We start from the raw sequence: 12,099 nt of genomic DNA on the forward strand, positions 1-12,099 counted from the left end.
GATGTCCTTATTTTTAGCATGAATAATAAATAGATAGTTTTGCACAATTTCCAACAACTGAGCAAGTTACAGAGTTTCATAAGAATAATACATATTTCATAACAATGAGATAGAATTGTTTAAAAAGCAAAGCATTATATATTACTAATACAATTATATATGACTAATACAAATACAATATCTGCATCAAAAGCTTTGCAGTAAGATAATATCACTCTAAATGTATTGGGTGCTGACAGCAAACACTGCATAAATTGACCTAGACTTATGAAGTACTTCAAATAGCTTAAACACTGAGGTAACAGCATTTCTTTACACCTTTGAGTGACAGGATCAGTGGAAGAGAAAAAAAAAGAAAGAAAGTGGGAGGGCATGAGAAGAATGACAGATCTAGACAAACAAGCTTAGCCTGAACACACTGCACTGAAGCAGTGACCGATGCACTGCCGAAGACTCTGTGGCTCTGTGAGTATTCAATTTATGTGTCTTTATGTGTGAATACATATGTTTATGTGGTGTTTTACACTTTATATATGTATATATATATATATATATATATATATTCTATAATCTATATTGGGCTTCTCAAAGTTTCTTATAAAAATCTTATCTCTGTGAAGATCTTGTGTTTATTGTCTCACAGAGGAATGTAAGAGGAATGCAGTCATCAGAATGTATTAACACACTTCCACCCAGGTTTCTATGCTCTTCATACGCTGAAACTCAGGAGAGAGAGAGGGAGTCCAGGCTTTCTTCAAGTTAAACAGATCAACTTGTTTTTCTTGTTCTTGCATTTCTCTATTCGGTGTAAACAGAAGATATGACAGAAGGAGGTGCACACATCTAACACACAGTAAGACTTTTAAACCAAACATTTAAATCTTTATATTAATGCCATGGAAATTGACACTTTATATTAATACTAGCAATTTAGGCAACAGGTGTATATTATGATTTTATGGTCAAATGCAGATGCTAGTTACGATGCACATTGGTAACGAATGCTTTCCCCTGAAGGATTGAAAAGTATTCACTCGTCTATAGCAATGTTCAACGCATTGTAATCTCATATCTAAGAGCTATATTTTGTGCCTTGTACCTATTCTTCGGCGATACAATGACATGACAGTGTGAATTCAAACAAGTCATTGAATAGATCTCTGCTAATAATAGCAGCTGTGTTGGAAATCCTGGCCATAGATGCTGCCACTCCTCCTAAACAACACAAGAGTGTTTAGTAAATGCAATGATTTTGACATGGCGATTTTGGTGGGTTCTTGGAAATTTCTACTTGCAGTTTTCAGGAATATAGTCAGGGTCCAAAAATCTGAGACCACGTTGGAAACCAGGGATTCAATATCTAATCTAAACCTTGAAATAAAAAGGATTAGGATTTTGAAACATTTCAAACATTAATTTAAGAATTATTATGACATGAAATGGAAAACAAATGTTTTAGATTCTACACTATTTCTAGGTCACTAATCAAATAACTACATTCGTGACATTGATCATGACTTATAGATCGTGCCATTTTGTATAGACAGTAAGATGTTCTTGTCTCCACTGAAGCATACAATGCTCTATGGATCATCTCAAATCATGCTGTAGAACATGATCACTAATTTTTGCACAAACCTGTTATGCGGTTTATAATCTATATCTTTTCATTTATTTATTTCCAACCATTCATAAATTTTGCAAACTGCTTGTCCTATATAGGGCTGTGGAGATATGGCATTTATTTATTTATTTAAAACAGGAAAATAAGAACATCATTTTTAACAAGTGGTCTCAGACTTTGAAATCCATCTGTAAAAGTTGAATTGTAAATTTTTAATGACTATTCTTATTGTTTTTTTGAACTGTTAACATCCTGAAAAGAAATATTAAGAGACACTGTAACAGCTCTGGTGTACCCCCACAACTAAGACGCTAGCCTAATTGATCGTAAAGATCTGACAAACGCTTCTTGGTTTCTGCTAGTTGGAGGCCATAGCTGTGACTGAGCTAATGTGCAGTAATGTATTGGTTATGTGTGGAATGTCAACCTTCTCTATCCCAGAGTCTTAAATAACAAAGGAGTGAAACTCTCAAGCAATCCTGCCAAGACCAGATTTGCAAAAAAAAATTCCATTCATTGAGATTGTTTGGCAAAATAAAAATCTGAACAGGCGTGTCTTAATTATAGGGAGTTGTGGCAGCCCAAGTCCTAAAGCATCAAACAATATAAAGAGATTCTCTCAGGCTCCTTGGCATAGTAGTCTCACTTCTTTGTCTGCCTGCCAGCTCAGTTAAATGAAATTCTGTCTTCAGTTTCTGATGTTTTCTCCCCAATAGTCCACTACTCAATCATCCTCTTTGATAATTGGGTTGTGGTTGCATAATGCTGTTTAACTGAAAGTTTAGTCCCACGTAAAGTGGTGACCAAGGAACTGCAGATAAAATTTAAGTAGATTTAAAAATTCAGACATTATTTGTTCTCTTAAATACATTTAAAAAGCCACATACCTGTCCAAGCTTTCCATGGTTTTGTTGTTCTTGTGACTCATCAGTGTTGAGCCAAACCAGACCTGACATTGACTGTGTGTGAGCAGGTGAAGATGTCAATTGGATGACAGGAATTGTTATCACTGTCTATATAACTTCCTTTGTTTTTTGTCTTTTCCATTTTCATTATTTCGCTAAGATGGCTGCTCCCCAAGTTATCCCCAGGAGACAGTCTAAGTCTACAAACGACACAGCTGCTAACTCACATCCCAAAGGTGTAAATGCAAGTGTGTATACGTCTATTTTCTGTTTGTCTGTTTTATTAAATGTATACGTATTGACGATACATATTTTTGACTATTTATGTAAGTTTACACACACACACACACACACGTTTGTATTGGTGGTTTATGGGGACTCTCCATAGGCATAATGGTTTTTATACAGAACAAACTGTATTTTCTATTGACCTACACCTAAACCTATACCACTTACAGAAAACCTTCTGCATTTTTAGATTAAAAAATATAATAATAATTTAGTATGTTTTTAAGCCTTTTGAATTATGGGGACATAGGCAGTGTCCTCATAAACCACCTTCACACTGTAATACCTCTGTCATACCCATGTATATGTATATATATTTATATATAAATACTATATTTCATTGCTCAATATTTGCTTATCTTAGTAAATGGAGGAGACAGAGTGAAAACAGATACACATCTGATGCATGCGCAGAGAGAAGTTGTAAGTATGACTGTTAAATAGGACACTTGTTGAATAGAATGAAGACCTGAAAAATGACAAATTTAGTTTTGTAATAGAGGAGACCAAAAATAGTTTAAATTTAGGTTGTTTAAACCTGTTAACCTTTACTGCCATTTGTGGCCTCGCAGGTGAAAATAACCTACCTAAATTAAAATGGTAACAGTTTGTGACAAAGTGTGCTTACACAAACAAATTAGGTATCTTTGGAAAGAAGAGACTCTGGGCTTTACTATCTATCATCCAGAGTTGATAATGCTCAAAAAGATAAAAAGTTATAGGCACTGACGTGCCTTGAAAAATATTTTTCCACACTGAATGTTTTTTTTATTTCATATACAAATACATGAAATAAGTCCTGGAGCAATCCAGAAAAGTAATGGATCGAAAGCCACTGGTCTCATGAGTTCATATTTCAAATTTGAAGAAGATACCATGAAAAATGAGATTCCTGCAATATTTTCTGAAACTATTTATAGTCCCCCCCTCCCCCCTGTTTGAGGAAAAATAACCACCAAATGGATTGCAGAATTATACAAGCTATTTTAGTCATTATACATGTTCCTGCATAGTTTTTCAATTATAAAATAATAGACAGATTTATTTGAGCACTAAAAAATACAAAAATAATTATTTGAGTAATAAAAAGGAAAAAAAATAGAAAAAAAATGCTTTGTATATAGTATGTATACTGAAGTATTCTTCGTTATTCGTTATTACAATGATAAATATCACTGCCAGACGTGAAGTGATATTGCCAGACATGGTCATAGAGTCAGTAAACACACGCTGATGTGCTTCCATTCAGATTATAATCAAACAGATGGGCCATATAATCAATAATAGCTGATCAATGAATCACAATGATAGCCGTCATAGAGTCGCTAATAAACACGCTGATGTGCGTCCATACATATTATAATCATGCAGACACGGCCACATTCCCCACACAATACACACACACACATATAAAAAATGTAGAAGAAAAAAAAAAAAAGTTTTTTATGGATAAAGCAGATCGCTAAGTTACGCCCCGCTCAGATGACAGAAGCGTCATAGCCCGCGTCAGAGCTCGCAGGAGGGAGCGCCAAATTCAAATAATCTATATTCCGCTTTTCTGATACTTTTTTTTCCGTAGACGGTCTCATTATTTTTGTAAAACCGTATGCTGTAACATCGTTTTGTTTTTTTTACCACCAAGACGCTGTTTTTGAGCGTAATTTATTCCATAACGGACGCGAACAATAACTCTCTGAAGAAATGAAACGTAAACAAAGGAATATTCATCCTTATTACAACGTTATTGTTTCGCTGGACTAAAAGTGCTCGCTGGGATGTTGTTCTGTGGACCCTTACCTCTCTAACTAAACTGGGATTTCAGCAGTGGACGCGTTTGTGGCTCGTTATTACAATGATAAAGGTACGTAACGTTACTGCTTTTTTATTCTGCGTGTTTGGATGTGTACTGCTTACACAAATGTAGCAAATTTGTGCCACTCATTCCTTATAAGCTTTCCATCGAAAAACAGCGATCTGTCGTCGATGCTTGAGGCTTAGACCCTCAGAATGATATATAGTTTGACAAGATTAACTTTGTCCCGTTTCATTTATTCTATTAGAAAACAATGACACATGCAAACAAAGATCGTTCAGTGCGAGGTCGCTCTGGTGAACGTTAACAGGTTTTAAACACACCCTAAAATATTTTGCAATCATTTTCAAGATTGTTGCTCAGAAAAAAAAGTACAGTTCATGGAATGCACATTCAATTTTATGACAACAGGCCCCACTATTAGGGTATATGGGGTAAGATGTCACTTTAAAACCTGTGACAACCTGCCTTGACCTGAAAAAGATGATGTTACTGGTATTTTAGTTTTAGTGAAAAGACTAATGAAAGTGCTTGAACTACTGTGTAGCACTGCGTTTTCGTAACTGGACTTATTGCTTAAAACCTTACAGTTTACTCTTTTTTCATATCCCGCTCTTGTAGGAGTTGGTGAATCACTGTTTTGCTGATGTGGAGCGTTTCATGGCCCGTCTGCAGGAGACAGCAGAGGCTAAGAACATTCTAGAGCAACAGAGCATTAAAAAGAACAGCAAGAAGAATGGAAAGAAGAAAACAAAGAAGAAGAAAGAGCAGGATGGTGAGAGAGATGCCCCCAATAATCTCCATTATTCACAAGCTTATCAGAGACCTTCAGAAACATAGTAAATCATAAAGCATCTATGTTTATAGATGGCCCTCTCTCACAAAGGGTGATGCCGCCATCAGAACAAGAGTTTGTGGATATTTTTCAGAAGATTAAATATTCTCTCTGTCTTCTGGTAAGGTGATAAATTTGACAAATCTTACTAAATCTTGCATTGCATCCCCCCAAACCTGGAGAATATTTTCTCCAGTTATTGTTTTGCAGTTTTGTTTGGTTGCTTGGGTAGTAGAGTAGAAATGACATATTTAAGAACTTGATAAAACTGCTGTGCTTGACCCGTGTGTGTGTCTTTGTTGTAGGATCGCCTGAAGATGAAAATCTCAGAGCCAACCTCAGAAGAACTCTTGCACCATGTCTTCATCCCTTTGCACTTGGTAAGAGTATTACACACACACACACACACACACACACACAATAGACATACAGAGAAACACACCCAAACTCTAACATTCATATGCCTAATTCAAAATCTATTAGAATATTAGAACACAGAATTGGCAACATAGGAATAACTTTCTCTAACTTTAATTTAGAAGATAACAGAGGTTACTTTTTCCAAGTAAGGAATGAATATGTAATTGCCATATGGTGGATAAGATTTGTTGTGTGTTCACCAGATGGTAAAGACCACAGGTGGTCCTGAGTTGGCAGCAACAGTCTCCAGCCCCGCTATGACCAGTGGAGCAATCTCCCTACTACAGCAGAACCTTAATGAACAAGAGAAACCACTGTGGAAGTCACTCGGCCCAAACTGGACCGTGCCATAGTCAGTAACAAAATTATAGTATTTAAATTTGAATGGAAATTATACTATTATATAATACATGGCCAAACAGATTCCTGCTTTGAGTTTGAACCTCACTTATAAATGGATAGTTGTAAAAAAAAATTTACTCACCCTAATATTGTTCCAAACCTGAAAACTGCATCTTTAAAAAAAAAAAATATATATATGATTTACAAAAAAAGGGCTTTATGTTACCTTATTTGATTATGCAAAAAAAATAAAATGTATATTAAAAAAATTAAACTATATATATATATATATATATATAAAAATTTTGTCTAAAATATAAATTAAATAATGTGAATACATATCAGCCTTAATGCACTTATTAAAATAACAAAATTAGTCGAATTTAGTATTCAAAATATATCATTTAACTTACAATCTGCAAAGGAGTGGAAAAATATGTTCAAATACTCCATTTAATGTCAAATAACTTTACATAAACATGACCAAATAAGTTTTTTTCACAAAATATGTCATTTTCTGTTTCTGTCACAGGTCGTAATTCTAACTTTGAAATCATGAATAGGCATAAAGTAATGTCTTCATAATCATTCATACATGTCGGCTGGGAATTGAACAAATACTGTAGTTGCAACATGGTTCAGAGGAAGATAGGAATCATGTCTGGTCATTATTGGCTAAGACTTATTCACCTTACAAACTGCTAATGAAAGCAAAATGCTATGAAAAGCTCCGATTTTTTTGAGAAAGTGTGACATGCTAGAGCAAAACAGGCACTATTTTTGGAATCAGCACCCCAAAATTAATAAGAAACAAGTATTGGATTTCATTTAGCAAATATGATGCAGGGTGGTGTAGTATTATATTTAACGGGAAAGGAGTGTTTGTACGAGCTTCAAAAAGAAAGGAAAAGCACATTATAAAAAGTGTAAATTCTCTAAGTGCTCAATTTTGCAAAGGAAAGGCTTTAACTAAAGGTTGGTTAGTTAACTCCAGTGTGTGTTTGTCAGCTCTCAACTCAGCGAGATTGTGCCTCAATACAAACCTGTCTTTCTGGATGGTTGGCAGCCGATGGCCATAGACATGCATGGACAGCCCATCGAGGACCCCGTAGACCCACGTCTAACTGTATACCAGGAGGAACATGACGGGTTAGTATTGACCAGTCAGCTGTGTGTGTCTTTGCGATGCCACTTTGTTTCATTATGTGTGTGTGTGTGTGTGTGTGATTTTGGTTTAGGATGGAATACTCCCTGCCTCCTCATGAAGAAAGGCAGTACCGTTGTTGTTATGACTTTGTGGCACGAAACAGTAGTGAACTCTCAGTATTACATGGAGAAACTTTGGAGGTATCTTGCATTGACATACACACAAGCACGGCTTCCTTTCCATTTTGATTTATATTTTGTACTTATTTTAATTCACATGTGCACTACTATTCAAAAGTTTGGGGTTAGTAAGATTTTTTTAATTAATGCTTCTTGAGCGGCAAATCAGCATATCATAATGATTTCTGAAGGATCATGTGACACTGAAGACTGGAGTAATGATGCTGAAAATTCAGCTTTACTATAACAGGAACAAATTAAATTTTTAAATGTATTATTTCACAGTATTAAAAAGTAGTTTGGTGAACATATTTTATTATAAAAAATATTGTTATTATAATATAAAATATTTAAAATATGTATTATTATATAAAAATATTTAAAATGTAAAATGTCAAGTTGACAAGCAACATAAGGATGGGTTCTTATCCACCGTATTTTTTTTTTTAAATATTGACAAACACTCCTTTTACCCTTTGTCTGTCTCTGTGTCTTATCCTCTCTGTCTTAGGTGTTAGAGTCATCAAAGCGATGGTGGAAATGTAAGAATGAATACGGCCAAATTGGTTTTGTTTCACATAATATCCTCGAGCCAATCAATCACGCAGAAGTTGACACGTCCAACGTAGTAATGCGCAACCAGTCCATGGTAAAGGCATCATGCGCTCACATATGTAGCTAGCAACAAACCCACATGCTAATTCATAAACTAATTCCTATCATATTTTCATAGAAAGTTCCTATTCCTCCCCCGGGGGGAGGCAGAGTCTCCTGTGTTCTACCCAGTTCCACAGGCAAAAATGCTTTCCACCTTGATCCACGCCCCCACAGTATGCCACCAATTGGAGACAACGGAGACAAAGGTATTGTTTCTTACAACATTATTTCTAAATTAGTCACTTCTAACTATTTAATAAATGCCTTTTATTCAAAGTATGATTACAAAGACAATGCTTCTGGAGTAAAAGTCAAATACCTCAAGGTTATGGAGGATGGTGAAGGCATTATTTATCAGTATTGTATGCAAGCAAAAAAACAGCTTTGTGTCCTTCTGAAAATTATTTTGCATTTTATTCATAAACATCTGCCTGATTTTTCTCCAGTATTCGTATTTGACTCTTTGGAATACTTGATTTTGATTGGTCAGTTGTAACATTCTTCAGGCAAATATGGCCGTTTCTTAAACGGAAGGCTGCATCCTCCGGAGGTCACATTTGTAGGCTGCATACATCATCAAGCCTGGTTTATTTCAGTTAACTGAGCATTACATTTGCGAGTCAAAAGCATATTACAACAATTTACACATAGCTAAGAATTATGGTCACATTTATAACTGTTAATATTCTAAAATAAGATCTTCTTTATGACGTATGCAGCCTACAAATGCGACCTCCGGAGGATGCAGCCTTCCGTTTGAGAAATGGCCTATGTCTATATCCACTAAACTGTATGTTTGAACATTTTTGCAAATGTTTTTTTAACAATTTGCTAGTATCATGTAGCATTCTGTGGATTATTTTCTCTTCACATAACTAAATTATTACATTAAATATTAATTAATATCTTAATATTAATTAAATTCAAATATTAGTATTTATTATATAGTAAGCAGTAATAAATATCGATTTTAAATAATAGGTATTATTTATATGTATGCATTTATGCATTTGGTAAATGGTTGTTTTAAGACATCTGATCAGTATCATAAAATAAACTCAGAATTATACTAGTTTTATTTTAGTATTATTCATATACTATTATAGTTTTTATTCATATTTTAATTTAGCATTTATTATTAGATTTTTAATTTTTTTTATTCAAAGAAATTTGTTAGTTTTTGTTTTTAAATTATTTATATATAGCTTTAATTCATTGTTATTTCTGTTTTAAATTTGGAATTTTAGTACTTCAACTTCACTAACATTTATTGCAGTTAGGTGCCAAGGCAACAGTGTTTTAAGTTTATGCTTTTCAATTAATGCATATATTTATTTTTATTAACAAAAACTATATTTCATAGTTTTCGTGAAAAATAACAACACTGAATGATATGAGACCCCTCTGGGATTTTTTTTTATAATGACTGACTTACTGTACATTATCCCTCATATGTGACCCTGGACCACAAAACCAGTCATATGTAACACGGGAATATTTGTAGCAATAGCCAACAATACATTGTATGGGTCAAAATTATAAATTTTTCTTTTATGCCAAAAATCATTAGGATATTAAGTAAAGATCATGTTCCATTTAGTAAATTTCCTACCGCAAATATCAAAATATATAAAAACAAAATATAAAAAATTAAATCAACATTTTTCAATCAATATGCATTGCTAAGGACTTCATTTGGACAACTTTAAAAAAAAAAAAAAAAAAAAAGGGATTTAAAAGCGATTTTCTCATTATTTAGATTTTTTGCACCCTCAGATTCCAGATTTTCAAATAGTTGTATCTCGGCCAATTATTGTCCACAAACCATACATCAATGGAAAACTTATGACTGGTTTTGTGGTCCAGGGTCACATACATCACATCAGAGAATGTCATAAATGTCCACTTTTAAAATGCATATTTTATTTGATTTCTTACTCTAATATTTATATGTGTTAACAGTATTTTTGATGAATGATGAGCTCTTGCAACGATTGGCCAATGGTAAATCAGCATCGATACGCCCAGTGGTAATTAACAAAGCAAATGAGACAACCGCACCGCTGGACTATCACTCCCCTCCAGCTGAGGTTCAGGAGTGGCTCAGGGCCAAAGGCTTCAATGATTAGTGAGTAAAATACACACATCCCAGTCTGGAACTGAAACTGATGTAAGACCTTTGCTCATGTTGTAATCTCTATCTGTGTCTCAGCACTGTACAGAGTCTGGGTGTCCTATCGGGAGCTCAGCTCTTCTCTCTGAATAAAGAGGAGCTGCGTGCTGTTTGTCCAGAAGAGGGAACCAGAGTCTACAGCCAGATCATGGTGCAGAAAGCACTGCTGGAGGTAAATCACTCACTCCCAGACATGTTCTCACAAAATACCTCTCATGCCTTCTCATTTTCCCCTCTGGCAGTTTCAGTTGTCAGACCTCAATTAATAGAAAAGGGCTCTTCTGTCAGTCAGCTTCGACTGGGGATAGTTACTGTTCATTGTTATGGTGATGTCTGAGACCACTTTAAAACTTTATTGGGAAAAAAATTTCAAAGTTCTCTCTCTCTTTAATTTAAGATCAGAAATAAACAGTTTTATGATTTTGATAAATTAAAATATTAAAACAAAAAACATTATGACTTAAAATGAGGAACATTTCATTACAATGAAATCTTGATCTAGATCATTCAAGCAAACGCATTTTAAAATGCTGCATCAATATGTCAATAATTAAAATATGGCGAAACAGAAGCACTTTCACTAACAGTATAAAAGTCATGTGTCAAAACTGTTCAAAGTTGATTTGTCTCAGTGAATGTTTGAGGTGACTGAAATCACTGAACAAACAGAAGGATATTAGCAGAAATAAATGAGGATTCTCTTCATGTCTATCTTCTCATCACTCTGTTTCAGGATAAGCGGAAGGTCACTGAGCTGGAGGCCATAATGAAGAAACAGAAGATGAAAGTTGATCTGAAAGCAGAGGGTGGAGAATTTTAATGGATATCACTTTCGCTCACACATTCATACAACCATTTATGCTAAGGCTTTAACAGACAGGTGTGGCATGAATTAAGATATTTTTAACCATAATGGTATTTAACCATAAATTTGTTGGTTTTACGTCATTGATAATAGATATATTTCATCATTACCACTCATCATATAGAAATCAAACCTGTATATTCCTTTATGTATTGTATTTTAATTATAAATAAAATTAATTAAAATACTGACGGTATTCATATTTTAATGGTTTTCATATTTTATTAATCATAATCATACCCCATAATCCAACTGCACACAACCTCACCTTTCTATTGTTAGTTTGATGAACTGAAAGTGATTTTATAATTTTTTATTTATTTATTGTTTGATTAAGTTCAGGGCAGTTTCACAAAAAAAAAAAAAATGATAACTGGACATGACTTGATGAAATAAATTTAAAATGCAATGAGGTCAAGTGGCAGCATACCACACTGTATAAAAATGTAAAGTTTGAAAACATAAAAAAAAATGCCCCCTTAGGAAGGAAAAGAGATGCACATGTGTATTTCTACAGGGTTTTAAACTTTTCAGTATCAACAAAAGTTAGATTGCAGGTTTTTACTAATCTGTTTTTACAAAAACAATAAAGGGTCCCTGAACGAATCTGAATAAATCTTTCTGGTGAACGGGTTCAAAAGAATCAAATCGCTGATATGAATCAAAATCCCTACCAAGGAAAGCACTATTATTTAGCAGGACAGCCATGGGACGCCATTGACAACCATGCTCGCTCAGTGGTTTAAGAAGAGCTGAACTCTCCATCATGTGTTAATATCTCATTTAGACCCGTGTATCGCTCAGGTGTCCCTCTACTTAGACTCCACAAATCTGTAACAATCAGTGAAATG

The 12,099-nt window shown here is 34.3% G+C and overlaps 1 protein-coding gene across 12 annotated transcripts; it reads left to right on the forward strand.

Annotated features, from left to right (window-relative positions):
- Nucleotides 1-415: 415 nt before the first annotated feature.
- LOC306860927 (epidermal growth factor receptor kinase substrate 8-like protein 1) lies at nt 416-11,447 on the forward strand. Of its 12 annotated transcripts, none has more exons than XM_079402958.1 (16): nt 416-465; nt 621-696; nt 816-853; nt 2,690-2,777; nt 3,182-3,240; nt 5,252-5,405; nt 5,498-5,586; nt 5,771-5,845; nt 6,089-6,237; nt 7,236-7,376; nt 7,466-7,574; nt 8,065-8,202; nt 8,287-8,416; nt 10,173-10,338; nt 10,423-10,555; nt 11,117-11,447. In XM_079402958.1, exons 4-16 carry the CDS (start codon nt 2,690-2,692, stop codon nt 11,201-11,203), a joined length of 1,518 nt encoding a protein of 505 aa, XP_079259084.1. In that variant the 5' UTR covers nt 416-465; nt 621-696; nt 816-853; the 3' UTR covers nt 11,204-11,447. The 12 variants fall into 12 exon arrangements, with proteins under 12 accessions (XP_079259084.1, XP_079259086.1, XP_079259082.1 ...); XM_079402960.1 differs by having other exon boundaries at nt 644-696; XM_079402956.1 differs by having other exon boundaries at nt 621-853.
- Nucleotides 11,448-12,099: the final 652 nt, after the last annotated feature.

Source organism: Barbus barbus (genome assembly GCF_936440315.1).
Source record: "Barbus barbus genome assembly, chromosome: 4".
Lineage (NCBI taxonomy): Eukaryota > Metazoa > Chordata > Actinopteri > Cypriniformes > Cyprinidae > Barbus > Barbus barbus.